A 15,806-nucleotide genomic window follows, 5' to 3' on the forward strand; every position below is an offset into this window, starting at 1 on the left:
GGATCTGACTGACCTAAACCTCACTTTAGCCATTCCATTGATCTCTTACGCCTGATGGGAACTGATGGGAAGTCGTTGACATTGATCTACCTTGTGGACCCATGTTCAGCCCTTCATAGGAATCCCTGTTTGCTCAGCTTCCGTACGTCACTGCCAAAGAAGGCAACCGCCTTTCCTCATTGAAGCTAGACTCTCTTTAGAAGGCTCTGATCCTCCGGACGCACAGAAGTCTTCCAGCACCTCAGCCTATGCTGGCACTGCGGCCTGCCTTTGCTCTATCTTGTCACGTATGCCGTCACTTGTCACTGTCGCCAGTATCCTCAGCAATCCTTACACCAGTGGTCTCTTTGTGCCCACAGAGCCAACACCCCATCCCCTCTCTCTCTTGCTCCTCTCCCTCTCTCTCTCTCCCTCCTGTCCATCTGTCTGTCTCTCTCTGTAGCTCACTGATAGGTCAGGAAGCAGATCATTTTCACGCATGCTGAAATTTCCCAAGAAGGCCCAGGATCGAAAAGGAATTCCCTCATCTCCTTCATATTCTTCCCCTAGTTGAAGATTGTGCCTCCCCTACCCTTTCCCGCCTGTGACACCTCTTTCTGAAATGCCAGATGAAGAGGAAGTGGCAAGGGGTCTGAGCTTTGACACTCAAAGGGGAGAATTGCTTGGGGCCCATTCCAGGCACAGGATCTTGGGATGTGGAGCCTCTGAAAATGTGTTCAACTTTAAAGTATTGACTCTGAAATCCACAAGAACATTGCAACATCAAAATTAATCATTTGGAAACAAAAATTATAAAAATCTTTTCAAAAAATTTTAGCAGAAAAAAAGAATTACATTCTGCATGGGCGTGGGTTCATTTAGTTGGACAGAAATGATGGGATCTGGAACCCCCTGAGGCTGTTGAGGCTTCCAGTGGCCCGGGCCTGCCCAAGGTTTGCACCCACACCATGGCAGGAAGGCTGTGCCGGCACGCCCCTCCAGTTGGCTGCACGTGGCCAGTGCTGAGCAATGCTGACTTTATGCTCAGTGGAGTGTAGTCAAGAGCCCTTCAGAGCTCTCCATTTCAGGCATGGTGGTAGCCAAGCCACTGTTTCAGGCTGCCACTCAATAATAACCAACTTGACACAGAGTACTTGAAAGTCTCAAGATACTACTGGCTGATTAGCATGTCCAGGATTGGGCGCTTGAAATTTGCAGCAGAAACCCAAGTGTGTGATAAGCTGATGTGACTAAAACTTACCACCACCACTGCTAATGACCTAGGGTTGCGGGAAATATGGAAATTGGAAGCCCCCGATAGCAAAACCTTAGGAAAGAACCTGTAGAAATCCCTAGATATCCTTAGTTTGTCCCTCAATTAATGGAAGGTAAATTCAAGTCATTTAACCAGATGGGATTCCTTTCAGAAGTAGAACGTGCAGATCCCTCTAGCAACTCTTAATCACTCAGAGGCAATAAATTGATCTGGAATCACAGCTACTGGAGGAGGAAAGCCACAGAGTCCCGGAACTAGCTAGGAGGGTTTTTCCAGGGGCACCTAAACCAGAATAGCAAATACACCTGGTGGAATTGAACTTGAGAAGAAGAGGGCACTGTGGAGACATTGCAGTGGGCTCCAGGAGTCTGCCATGGGCAGCTCCTTATTTAAATGGAGGTGGGTAGGGTCACCTGGGTGGCTCAGTCAGTTAAGTGTCTGTCTTCAGCTCAGGTCATGATCCCAGGCTCCTGGGATCGAGCCCCCTCAGGATCCCTGCTCAGCAGGGAACCTTCTTCTCTCTCTCCCTCTACCTGCTGCTGTGTCTGCTTCCTCCCTCCCTCCCTCTCTCTCCCTCTCCCTCTCTTTGTCAAGTATATAAATAAAAGCTTTTAATGGGGGTGGATACAGAAAAGATGCCTCCTACAGAAAGGACCCTTCCCAGCATGCCCTGCTCCCTGGGCCAGTGCACACAAGCCTCCCAGTATTCCCGGGGTGGGGTGGAGGGTTCATTCACTGTAGGGAGGAAATACAGGAGAAAGAGTGAAGGCGATGGCCCGTGTTGGCCATGGTGTCACTATAGACTGAGACATTGAGACTGCGGAGCCGTTTCAAGCCATCGGGAGCCCAGGCTAACTATGGTCCTGAAATCTGAAACCAGGTCACCTCCTTAGAAGTTTGACTCGCATCTGAACCATTGCTTTAATCACGTCACTTTTCCTCCTTCTGTATGCCGAGGCTTTCTTGAGTGGGGAAAAAAAAGGTGGAATTACTATTAAGAAATGGGGACTTGCTCAGAACCCCAGAGGCATCCGTCGGATGTGGCCTGCACGTGAAGATAACAGTCATTTGTGGTTTGGCTATAAAGGGCTGAGGGTCCTGTGGTAACTCACGAGCGCAGAGGGAAATGCTTCCCGGGGCTCCTGAGGATTATCACGCCGGGCAAAGGGGCACGGAGGTTTGGCCTGCTATGTTCACTTCAGGCCATGACAGCGTCTTACCTCTGTCCCTCCCTCTCCCAGGCGCCTCCATTCCAACCACCTGTACTGTGACTGCCACCTGGCCTGGCTCTCGGATTGGCTGCGACAGCGGCGGACAGTTGGCCAGTTCACACTCTGCATGGCTCCTGTGCACCTGAGGGGCTTCAACGTGGCAGATGTGCAGAAGAAGGAGTACGTGTGTCCAGGTGAGCTTGCCCCGCCCCTCTCTCCTCTGTGCTGTGACCCACGCACCGCCGAGCCCACTCTCGCATCATTGTGGGCATGAGCCCACACCCAGCCCAGACCTGGGCATGGAGTCTCCTAGGTTCCCCAGCACCGCACAGTCCCTTGGACTCTGGGGTACCCTGACTAGAGTCCTGAGAAAGAAGCTCTTGTCCTCTAGTAAAGGAAACTGCTCCACGAAGTCATGAATCAATCAGTTTCTGTTGAGCTTCGTAGTCCATCGATGCTAAGAAACTTAACATGCGTTAAGTGCATTGTTTATCGTTTCCTAAACACTTGCCTATTATCTAATTGCTCATAGAAATTGAGAGACAAGTGAGTGGAGGTGGTGGGGGTCAGCCTGCTTGGCTGGAAACCCTAGCTCTGTCCCTCAGTAGTGTGTGACTTTGGCAAATTACCGCATGTCTGCAAAATGGAAAAATCATAGTATGTAACTCTAGGGGTGGTTGGGAGGATTAAATGAAACTAATGCATAGAAAGCCCTTAGCATAATACTCAGCACTTTGGTAAGAGCTAGTAAGTGGAGCTTAATTTTTATAGTTTAGTGGACCCACAAAATGCACTGAGCCAACAGCAGAGTTTGATCTGTGAGTAACTGAAGTATAATAGAAGCACAGAGTGTCTAGTACAGGAAACAGAACTGTGCACAAGATGGAAGGCAGTGCAGACCTGTCCAGGGACACCTCCAGGGACAGGAGGTGGCTGAGCAACCCGAGATCTTCCCAGAGGATGTAGTGGCTTTTAACCCAAGCCCTCAATTCCAAGTTTGCCTATTTGTTTTTACTTCTCATTGACACCTTCCATTCCCACCAGTTCTCTTCTTCTGGTGGCAAAGCAGGAGAGCCCATCCCTGAATTTCCTCAAAAACAGAAAGTGTTCAGCTGAGTTTCTCACAGAGGCATCCCCGATTTCCAGGCATCCCGAAATGGGAGCCCAGTGGCCTCTGAAAGCTGATCTTAGGGGGTCGGCCTAAAGGAAGGAGGAAGGAGAGGGACCTCGGCACTGGGGTGGGAGGGAAGGAAGTGCACCCCTGACATTTCTTGACCATTGCTGTTTTCAGAACTGAAGGCAGCCTGAGCCCCATGGGTACTGCAGGGCCCCGACCCAGCCAGCAGTGCAAACCGGCCGCCTTCTGCTCTTAGGTGGCATTGGCAACGGAAGTTTTTTTTTTTTTTTTTTTAATTCAACTTCATCTTGCGCTCCCTCCTGCTCTCTCTTGTCATGTTACTACTTCATCAAGTTATTTATTATCCAAAAACATTTTAACATGTCTCAGAGCAGCACCTTAATAATTTCCTATAGACGCCCACTTAGAAATCACTTCCCGTCAAACACATATAATAAAACCGTTTATCACACAGGCACCCAACTCACATACACTGACTATAATTACAGTAATTATTAGGCAAAGAGTACAATATCGGCATAAGTGCCAGTGAAAGAAATAATTATAGAGTGCAGGAGTCATCCAAGAGCTAGTGAGAAAAACTAATTAGAGAGAACGTGAAAACACATCATTACTGGTGGGTGCCAGGCTGACGCTCCGTGCCAACACGCGTACCACCTCGTCAGGAAAGCACCTTCCCTATCAAGGAGGGGCAGCTTGCTTCCTGGTAACTGTCACCATCAGGATCCAAACCCTGGATCCTGCTCAGTGATAGAGGCTGACCCTCCCAGGTCCTGGACGTGCTGGTGTCCTAAACCTCCCTGCTTCGAAAAGGCTAGATCTAGCAGGTGGGTTGATGGTTCAGTACGAGCGACCCTGTTGCCTCCACATTTATATCCATTCAGCCCAGGGCTTGTGGTGATCCCTCACGCTTGGTAGGACGAAGCTGGGTGTTTTCTGAAGATATCAGCATCTGGCCCGCAGGCTCCAGACATGAATGCACCATTCACCTGCACCCCTCACCCGTAGGATAAATGTACTGTGGGAAATTCAGTGTGGGAAGCCCTCTGCGGGAGGGATTCTTGGAGGCTCTCCAGGCTCTCGTGGGTTAAAAACAGAGCTGCGCAGGGGGTTGCCTTCCTTGAGGGTCCAAGTCAGATGTCATGGTTAGCTGAATTGACTGTCCCCGACGAAGGAAGCACCGCCATCCTAGTGGGGTGCAGGAGGAACATTACCTCTAGAAGGTTCGACCTCTTCAATAACTGTTAAAGGTAGTTTGTGAGGCTGTGTGCGGGGGATGGCAGAGGAAGCCTCGCGGAGCAAGACCCCATGTGTGCACACTCAGGAGGCCAACACGGAGGGCTGCTTTCACACACCAACCGCCGCCACCCCAACACCCACCAGGTAGAGTGCGGGCTCCACCCGTGGCAGATCCCACAGGGCATCCGCATGTGGCCGTTTGGTAGGAATCTGACCCTGTCAGTTGTAGACTGTGAAACCATCAGTGTTCCTTGTTCAGGCTCTTCCCCCGGTGACTCCCCAGAGGAGGACTTCTGTGGAGAGAGGCAGGAGTAAGAGCATCTCCGGGAAGCTAGAGGTCATCTGCTCTGGAGAGAAAAAGGCTTGGGGCGCCAATTAAACCATCCCTGCGTGTAGCTTCATCACCAACAGCCCCTGTCAGGGAAGCGTCAGAAAACCTCTAGGGCCCTTAAACCGTATCAAAAAATTCGCTCAACACATGACTCCAGAGACAGGAAAGAGCTTTATCTCGCTCAGCCTGGGCAGGCCCTGCCTGTTCAAGTCCCCGCTATCTCCCTGTGAATGAAATCCAGCCGACCGGAGCCAGGCCTCTTCTCCCCAGGATTCCTGGCAGCGGGCGTCTTATCACTCCAGCTAACCCAGAAATTGGCCAGCAGGGCACTTTGGCCAAAATCATCTCCTCTGTCAACGTACCCTTCCGATTGAAGGTATTTATTTCTTCCTCTAAGGAGACATCTAGGAATTTTTCAAAGGGTGGGAGACTATATTTCATTTTTTATTAACGTTTTCTCAGGTATACAGTTGGACTGCTTGGTTTCCTTCAGCCACTGCTGCAAGGATTCCTCTGTGAATTTTTTTGTTGTTAAGAAGAGGGTCAGGGCCCTAGGACTAGAAGAGGCTGTGGTCCCTGCTGCTTGATGCCTGAACGGGACTGGGACTTTATTGAATTCATAAGAACAGGCCAGAGAAAAGGTTCTATTTTGGCCATTACTGGACTCATGGGCATTCCACGTTCTGGGTTTTAGCCCATCCTTACCTAAAGGGTTTATGCTGGGGTTTAAGCGCTAGGATTTGTCTTCCATGCATCAATTTTCTGGTTCCTTAATCTGAAAAAGTTTCTACTGGTCACAATTTGTAATTCAAGGGTATTGGTTAAATATTTGACCCCTTGAGTCAATTATCTCTTTCCTTTAGACATCTTTGTATTCATTGGTTTGTCCACCTGTTTCACACTTAACCTCCGCATCGTCTTTGAGGGTGAGCTACTCTTTCCTGAAGGTCAGTCTTGTCTTCTAGTACGAAAGGCTCACATCAGACATTTTTCAGGTGCCCCAATGCCTAGAACAATACTTGCTCTTAAAAGCCTCTCAAGAAATCCTTCCTCATTTATTATTAAAAATGAAATAGGCATATCTCCCTGGAAACAAGACACTTTCCCCTTCCTTCCTTTTTTTTTTAATTTGGGACTAGTTACTAAGTATAAAGATAATTAAGGTAAGCCATGACTAGCCGCCCATCTCCTTAGGAGGTTTTAATTAAAACACCATAATTGGACATTGCAAGAATGAGATTATTAGGTTTATTTAGCCATTCCTAAAATTATCATGCCTCTGGTATTTAAATCACATTCATTTATATTCTCATCATAATTGCTCAAGCCCCATTGTCATTGCAGTCTGTTGTTGGCTTTTGAAAGGCCAGAGGCCAACAGGGATGCTTAATTTGAATGCGGGAATTAATTTATTTCCACATGCTCACGAGGCCATTGGATTTTTCAGTTCTGTGCACTCTGCTGGGTGGGAGTCCCTTTAAAGACAGAAAGGAATAAACACAGCTCTAACAAGAGTGTCCCGCCATCTCCAGCAGAGCTTACACAGTCTGTGTCTTGGCCCCTGAGCTTCCTCTTCCTACCTCCTGATATTGCCAGGCTCTTACCGTTTTCAATATCATGGCAGTAAAGAGAGGCGTCGGGTGTCTTTTTTGGTAGAGGAGGTGGTACAAAGAGCACTGGACCAAATTTTAGAACTTTGTCGTTCATCGGCAACATGATCTTGAACAGTTTGCCTGACCTCTTTATTCTTCTCTTTTTTCATCGGTATAATGGAAGTAATAAAAAAATAATATTAGAACCTGTATCACAGATTTTGTGAGAACCCAGTGAGATCATGCCCACAAAGCACTGGATGAAATATGGGGAACATAGGAAACCGCCCCTAAGCCCTAGCTGCTATTATGAGAATGACATCATTCTCAGCTTGGCCACCATTGTGTCCCTGGGCAAGTACTCTCCTCCAAGGGATGGTTTCCTCACCATCTCTGTGGCCCTTTTCAGGTCTGAAGTTTGGTGACCTTTGCCCCACTCATTTGGGCACGAGTTAGGACTTTCCCCTTTTGGCACGATGCCGAGTAGAAGAACAAAGTTGAGGAGGCAGCCGGCAGGAGCCAGGTTCCCCAGTCCTCACTTCTCCTCCTTCTCTCTCAGACCGGAGGGGGTGTGGCGCAGTCAGCAGAGACAGGATGACATGATCGCTGTCCATGCCAGCCGTCACAGGCACTTCCCCGTGACAGGGCTAGCCAGGGACACATTCCTGCCCTCGTGCTCATTGTGGGCCCCCTCCCCGCACCGGGAAGCAGTTGCCTTGTGATGGCGATCAGGGAAGAGCAGGGAAGGGCCAGCATCTGGTTGCCCCACATTCTGCTCTGCCCTCCTTCAAGACATCAGACCACGGTCTGAGGCGTCAGGAGACACCAGAAGGCGGACCGTCTCTGTTTGCTCCTTGTGTGGCACCAAGGTGGCTCTGGTTCCACATTGAAATTCCCAGTAGTGATTCAGAAAGGGGAGACAAGCCCCAAGGGCAGACAGGTACTTGGCCCATCTCCCCGTCTCCCTGTTCTGCATGAGAACTTCCTTCCACCTCAAGGCAGCAACATTTTCATCCCACTGAAAGAGTGCTCAGGGCAGATAGTTTGGGAACCCATTTAAAAACAAAGAGCAAAGTTCATGTGCTCTCCTAAGTTCATCACGAAACATCTCCGAACATGGACTACAGGGGTTCTGTGTGCTAGTGAATCACTACGCTCTGATTTAAGCTGCTTTCTTTGCCAGGAAGAGGAGGAGGTGATAGCAGCAGGCAGGCTTGCTCGGGACTGTGAATGTTCGTGGGTGACGTAGGCACATGTTCCTACAACAGGAACATGCCCGTGTGTGTGTAGGCAGACACCGGCCCAGATCAGCCCCTCCCTTCAAAGACAGGTGGAGACTCTTTCCACCCTGATCAAAACACTCTGTTCTCATTCCTCTCGGCTTCCCAGCTTGTATAGTACTAAAATTTCTCAGAAGAAAGGTGGGTGTTTCATCACTTTGGCCCCCTGGGAATCCACTGTCACCTGCACCAACCACATCGCATGTGGACAGGAGAGGCTGGGAGGGAGGGATTTGCTGTGCAGGTCAACAAGGCTCAGAGGGAGCCCCAGGGGACTGGGCAGTTGGCCTTTGCTGGCACTGAGCTGTGGTAGAAAGACCTGAACTTCAGGCATGAAAGTCCCATCCACCTAATAGCCACTCCATTCCTCCACACTACTGCGGAGCCCAGGGCCCTCAGAACTCAGGTGACCTCCCTTCAGGACCCTTCTAGAAGGATTGCTTGCCTCCCCCCCCCCCACATAGCTTGGTGACATTCAGCCCCCACTCTGCCAGGCTTCTAGACCAATTTTATCCATGTGTTCATCCTTTCAATCACCCAAGGTATGTTTACTGAGTTCCTGCTCTGTGTTTCAGTCCTATTTTGGGCACTGGGGATGGAAGAGGTCAGAAGACAGCACAGGTCACTGCCCTTATAGAATTTACATGCTAGTTGCCATCTCTCCAAAGACAAAAGCCAAGGGGAGGGACTTCTGCCATCACAGCACTCCCAGGCTCAAAGGGAAGTGGGCTCAGTCTGTCGGACATTGATCAGGGGGGAAGGTTTCCAGGGGAAATGAACCCATCTTTCAACCCCATCTTAAACCTGACATGTTTGTTTCAACAAGAGGATAACACCCTCACCACCTGTGAATGCCTGGCTGGGAGCTGCCAGTCCAGGATGCCGACAGAGGCTATAATTACCTTTGTTTCTCTCTTCGTAATTAAAGGTGTTGTTAGTGACCTGGTTACGGAATCTTTTTCAAAGGCTTTTTTTTTTTTTTTTTTTTTTTTTTTTTACCTTGACAGCATCCCTTGAAATGTAGCACATGCTGCCTGCAGAATGAAAGCCACCCTCTGAAAGACCCAGCTCATCCCCAGAGGGATTCCAGACTACAACCTGGGTCTGGTTTAAACAGATTTAATTTCAGCATAGATGTCAAAAGGGACATTTTTGGGAAAAACAAAAAAACTCCATTTTAGAACTTCCTGTCGCCCACATGAGCCCTTGACTATACTGTCTTTCTCCCTGACTTCCCTTTCTGACACACCCCAACCAAGTAATATTTTTACAGATCAAAAGATGGGCAGCCTCTGCCTCAGTGGATGGAAGTTCAAGGGCACAGACTTCAGCCTTCCGTGTAGCCCCTGACTTGCCCAAGCAGGAAGGTGCCCAGGGTGTGATGACTCTCCCTGACTTTGTTAGGTGCCCTTTGCCCCAGGATGTGGAGGGCCAGGCCTAGCATTTTTCTTTGGGGAGCATGATCTGTACTTCAAAAGCCCTGACACCTGAAGCCATGCCTCTCCCAGCCTCTCTTGCGAGTGTGGGGAGAGGGAGGGAGCACTTCCCACAATAGATCCCCCTGACCACCTGCAAAGCGGTGGTGCCAGGGATGCAGAGGTGCTGTTGGGTGTCTTACTCCTGCTTCCCTTCCTCTGAAAACCAGGAGTCCTGAATCTTTCCATCCAGAAAGGACTTCAAAAGTCATGCAGTCCAAACTCCTTATTGACTGAGATCGAAGCAAAAAAACTCAGAGGAGCATTATGGCTTGCAGACCATTAGTGGCAGAGCCAGACTCATTAATAGTAATGATAACAACAACTAACAGTACTAAACTCTGACTCCGTGCTGTGCATTCTTCTAAATCTTTTACATGCATTAACTTCCTTTACCTTCACAACAAAACCATGCTATGAAATAAATATTGTCATCTTCCCCCATTTCACAGATGGGGAAAACTGAGGCACAGGATATAAGGATGAAATTACAGAACCAGGATTCAAATTGAGGCAGTGGGACTCCAGGGCCACAGCATCCTCGTTCCTGATCTGAGACTCTCACAGACTGATTCTCTGGGATTGCCATTTTTCTCAGAAATGGGAATCTTCTCCAGTTTCAAACTAAGTTGGTATCCCTTCTCTCAGAGAATGTTCCAGTTGGGAACTTCGGTATAAGTCATCATCTCTTCGGCATTTTTCTGGTCTCCATGAAATGCGCTAGTGCAACACTGGGGAGTTGGACGTCCTTGTGCTCTTGACAAGAATATTTTCTCAAATGTCCCTGCTAGGAGGACATTTTTAAATATTTGATGTGTGTGTGAGAGAGAGAGAGAGAGAGAGAGGAGCCAAAGGAAATAAGAATCTTTGGTTATTGAGTTAACACTGTCCAGTGAGGTAAGCGTTCCACATCAAGCCTTCCACATTCCTTTGAGCCCCAGGCACAGGGACTGTCGAGTGTGGAGAGGGAGGCTTCCACTTTGAGTCTCAGTGTCTGAAAAGGCATTTGCTACAGGCCCCCTTGGTCTCTGATGCAACCACTGTAACCAGACCCTCTCTGGCTTCCCAGACTTGGCTTCTCCAGTGAACAGAGGCCACACCAAAATTAGTTTTTCCCTGCCGACATTTTTGTGTTTCATGTTTCATCTCTTTCCAAGGGCTCCCAGCCAGAAGTCCCATGTCAGAGCAACGAGGAGATCTTCAGGGTTGGTCTGAGCTTACCCAGCCCGTGGCCCTCTGCTCTGGGGCTGGGGGTCTGGAAAGACATTGACAGCATCCCTGCTGACTGGATCTAGCCGGTGTGGGATATAAAGTCCTGAGGGGGTTTAGGGTTGAGTCTACTTTTTGGTCCACAATGTTGTCATTTGGAAAACTAACCACAGGTTCGAGATTCTTGCCTTACGTTGAAGAAATAGGGATAGCATGAAAGTTTTTCGGTCTTGAAAACATCTGAATTTGCTGCTTGTGACTGTTGGAACCCTGAGTTAGTTTGCTATTTTATGTACTTCTCTGCAGTTGATATTCTAAGTAAGCGCCTTAGTACGTGAGTTTTTACTACTTTGCTTTAAACTCACACTGGTTCTCACCTCAAAACAAAAAACTAACTCCAAAATATGTACTAACTTATTTCCCATTTTTTCCAATGAGGTAGGTTTTATTTGCATGTTCTCTGGACATACAAGCTGTTTGAAAATGCCTTGGATGTTGTCACTGCTGGGTACTATCGACGGTTGGACAACATCAGTGCCCAAATAATGAAATTCTGACGCCTTTTTTCCTCCCACTTGGTTTTAGTCATGAGTTCTAGCCTCTAGAGAAAAGAAGGAAAATGTGTCTATGTTCAGCATCCAGTCCTCCAATAAAAGCCAAACAACGTGGGTGTTCATTCAAATGTTGGGCTGAGAGCGTAGTCCCCGCGTGTGCTGTTTGCATGCCTGTGGCATATTTTCACGCGGGATTGACTCTGTGAACAACCCTTTCTCTGAAAGACGAGGCTGATGGGATGACAGAGCCGGTGGGACAATCCAGAAGCAGGTCAAGGTCAGAATCTCTCCTCTTGGCTAAATATTTAGCCAGTGGCAGCTGTGTCTCCCAGCTAAGGGGAGATGTCAGCTGGCGAACGTGTTTCAGGTAGCTTTTCAGGTAATGCTGGGAAGTGGTGAAGGGGCACAGAAGGCCAGGCAGCTCCTGACCCTGCCGTGACTGACCGCTGTGTTTCTGCCCGACAGGCCCGCACTCAGAACCTCCATCCTGCAATGCCAACTCCATCTCCTGCCCCTCGGCCTGCACTTGCAGTAATAACATCGTGGACTGTCGAGGGAAGGGCTTGACTGAGATCCCCGCCAACTTGCCAGAGGGCATCGTCGAAATGTAAGTGCCCCATCTGCCACTCTCTGTCCCTGGCGAGTTTACCTCTCCATCTCAGCCAGTCCCCCGGTGGTCTGGCAGCACGATGGCCTGTCAGAGCTAACTATGGAGAACACTCAGGAATCTCTTTGCTATCCTTCCAGGCTCTCCCAGGTGTGGTAGTTTCCAGAACGCAGTCAGCAAACTGCCTAGGGGTCCAAATACTCCGACACTTAGTTCTGTGAATAAAATTTTCTTGGAACACATCCACACCTATTGTGTAGGCATTGTCAGTGGCTGTCCTCATAAGGCAGGATTGAGTAGTTGTAACCTACAGCCCACCAAGCCCCGTTACGTGTACTCTCTGGCCCTTTATGGTGGCAGTTTGCAAGTCCTTTCCCTGGAGCCGCCTTGGGATCATGTTCTAGCTCTACCTTCCACTAGCTGTGTGACTTTGGGCAGCATAATTGCTCTCTTTCATCTCTAGTTCTCTCAGCTTTAACAATGTGGTAATTATAGTATCATCCGTGGGTCACTGTGGAAACAGTGAAATACAGCGCATAAGCCCTTAATTCGGTCCTTGGCACATGAGCAAGTGCTCTGTGCAGTGTGGTAGTGTTGGCAGAAAGTACATGAGTGACGAACTCTTTTCATGGCTGCCATTAACTGAACAAGAGACTGAACTGTTAATCATTTCAAATCAGATTCTTGTCCTCTAGACGCGGTCTGTAGGTAACACAGACAAGATTGTGCGTGTCCACGTGTGTGCACGGATCCACTAAAAGTTCCACCAAAAATTGGTTGACCGTATAGCTCAATCTTGTCTTCGCTTCTGCCGCGCATTAGATGATAGCCGGTTTCTCATTCTGGATCGAGTAGAAGGTCAGTCGACACCGACGTCAAGATCACTCATTAAATGACCACAAGTGTGTTCATGTTCTACCTTCGCTTTAAGGTGGCTTTATTAAAAACACAGTGAGATACAACCCTCCTGCTCCAAATATCATCAGATAAAATCCTCCAAATCAGACACACACTCCCCTAGCCTCTCTGCTGCTCTCCTCCGCCTTCCTCCTCCTACACATGCCCTTCTGGTCTGATAGATGGCCCATCAACTCTTCCAGCCATTCATACGTTCATCCAACAAACATGTGTTGTTAGCCCACTGTGTTCCAATCACAGTTCTGTGCTTGAGGAGCATCAGTGAATAAAAAAGATAAAATTTCTGCCTTTATGGTGCTTGCATTCTAGTGGGGGGTGGGGGAGGTAATAAATAATAACCAAAGCAAAGCAAATTATAGGATATGATCGAAAGGGGTAGCTTCTGTGGAGAAAAATAAAACAAGGAAATATTCAAAGTAAATAAGGAGGAGAAAATAAAGTGGCTATGTGGAGGAACAGTATTGCAGGTTGAGGGCACAGCACGTGCAAAGATCCAGAGGTAGAAGTGTGTCTGCTGTTCCAGAAGGCCAGTGTTGCTGGAGTGAAGTGAACACAAGGGAGAGTGTTGGAGGATGAGATCAGAGAGGCAATGTGGAGCCAGATCAGGGGGGCATTTTATGGACTCTGCTTTCATCCTGATTGAGATGAGAAGAAACATGATTTACCACAGTGGAGACTCGGATTCCTCTTTCTTTATTGGTTTTACCAACTTTTCCCTAATTCCCTTTAACATTTTCTTCCCCAGCCCCGGGGGACACAACTCATGCCTGCACCTCTTCCTGTGGGCAGGAGCTAGTCCATCAAGCGTCCTTTTGTCCTGACACCCACACCTTGTGTGGCCTTCTCTCAACCTTCAGTCTTCCTTTCAGCAACAACCAGCAATTAATTCACTTCACATTTTGCTGTGTCCCTTCACGAAAGGGTCTATTGCCCTAGCCTTGGAGATCCCTTCCTTCCGTGGAGCTCACTTAGACCCCATGCCTCTCCCGTTTATCCCCTCGCTTCTCTTCTTCTCCCATTTCCTTTTATTCCTGGCCTTATGCTCTCTCCTTTCCATACTGTTTCCCTTGTCTTCATCTTCCTCCCCTAATTCATTCCCCCCTTCTCTCCCTCTCCCACCCGTGATCCTCCCAGTCCCCTTCCCAGCCCCCTCTTCCTCGTCACCCAGGTAACACTTTGCTCCTTGTCATAAGAACCTCCACCTTCCCTCTCCATCCATGCCTCTGGCTCTCCCAAGACAGATGTTCAAGACAGAATTCTTGCCCACGTTCACCTCATTTCCGATTCCCATAGATCTTTGCTTTCTTTCTCTGCCCCACTTTGTTCCTTTCCCCCTCCATCTGCCAGGTTTATCTTCCCTCCTCGACAACCATAGCTCTTTCCTCAAACCACAGCCTGATGAAAGAGGCCAGTCTAGTAGTCAAGCGGTAACTTGACCCCCACCAGCCCCTTCTCTGCTCCTCATCTTTATACCTCCAACTTGGGCCTCACAGGCACAGAGCACAGGTGTCTGGGAGAGAGAAAGTGCAGATGTCCACATCAGAGGTGGGATCCGCGCAGACCCAGCCATTCCCGGACTCTCGACTTCATACCTGGACACCAAATTTTTAAAGGGATATTAACAAACTAGTGTAGTGATTTCTGAAAGGCTCTCTGATCACTGATATCTTTTTCCTGATGTGAGGTAAAGTGAGAAAAACAAAAACAATGTGATGTTTTTCTGTTAAGCAAAACTGGTCAATTTAAAGGACTATCCTTTATTTCAAATTCCTGGGCTCCCTTATTCTGTTATTGTTGTTTTTAAAAATGCCCACTAAAGGCAGAATACATATGCTTGTGTGCCTACGCACAGGTCCATGACAAATATGTGTGTAATTACATGTGTAATTATTACGTAATTATCAATGTATGTCTCTGTATAAACACGTATCATATATAACACACAGGGCACCTTAACTGGCAAAGTAAAAGGTCTGGAACCACCTAGCCTGTGAGATCTAAAAGTCTGGGAATAACCAACCTAGCTAGAGTGCTTCTAAAAACAGCCGCAAACAGAAACCGGATTCTTGAGTGTAGACGGTGAATTCAGGGAGCTAGCTCCACGTACTGGCTCTGGCCCTGCCTTTTAGCTCTTGATAAATGACTTTTCTGAGTCTTGTTTTCCTCAACTGAGACATGCAGAGGCCAATGGTACCTTCTTAACAGTTCTTGTGAAAGTGAAATGAATGTGTGCAGCCAAATGCTTAGCATTGTGTCTGACACATAGGATAGACTCTGTTAGCCAGGACTGTTGGTGTTTTACTACTGCTAGTACCAGTACTAGTACTACTACCACTTCTGTTTAACTACTACCACTTCCACTTGTATCAGTCTCAGTGAGAAAGGTTGGACCATATCATCGGCACTGGAGCTACCTGCATGCGTGAACCTTTCATAACGCTATGTCAAGCTTTTGAGGGTTTTGGGTGAGAGAAGAGATTCAAAAAACAGGCTGGCCAGTTGCATTAGGAATGGAGCCGGACAGTGGCTCATCTTCATGCAAATGTATGCAGACATGGAAATAAGGCTGCCCCTGCTTCCCGAGCACCCATGGCCCACCAGACAGATTGCCCAGGATTTCTCCTTCTGTGATGAAATGAAGCTGAGACATTAAAGCAGACGAGGCAAGATTCTTTGGTTCGGAATATATGGGGAGAGGTGACACGTAAGAGAGACCTTTGAGGAAGAAACCTGCTCATTCTTCAAGGCGACAAAGCCTGCCTGGGGACCTGTGTGTTGGCCCAGAAGTCTTGAAAGCAGCTGAAACGCATCCTCTTAGCAGGGAGAGAAGACCAGCAGATGGGGGAGGTTGAAAGATGAGACAGAGAGTAGAGAGTTGAAACTGCAGTACGCACCCCAGGATGAATAAGAAGTGTCTGATTTATCATCCCAAAGACATCTGAATGTGACTTTTTCTTTTTACTGTCAAGAATTCTGCCTCTTGTCCATGGCACGCAT

General features: G+C 48.3%; 1 protein-coding gene across 1 annotated transcript in view; it reads left to right on the forward strand.

Moving 5' to 3' along the window:
- SLIT3 (slit guidance ligand 3) overlaps positions 1 to 15,806 on the forward strand; it is a 589,888-nt gene that overhangs the window by 457,807 nt on the left and 116,275 nt on the right. The window contains exons 8-9 of the mRNA XM_032334904.1: positions 2,497 to 2,660; positions 11,750 to 11,891. Coding sequence (XP_032190795.1) covers positions 2,497 to 2,660; positions 11,750 to 11,891 — 306 coding nt within the window. The remainder of the gene's footprint in view (positions 1 to 2,496; positions 2,661 to 11,749; positions 11,892 to 15,806) is intronic.

Source organism: Mustela erminea, chromosome 3, assembly GCF_009829155.1.
Source record: "Mustela erminea isolate mMusErm1 chromosome 3, mMusErm1.Pri, whole genome shotgun sequence".
Taxonomy (NCBI): domain Eukaryota; kingdom Metazoa; phylum Chordata; class Mammalia; order Carnivora; family Mustelidae; genus Mustela; species Mustela erminea.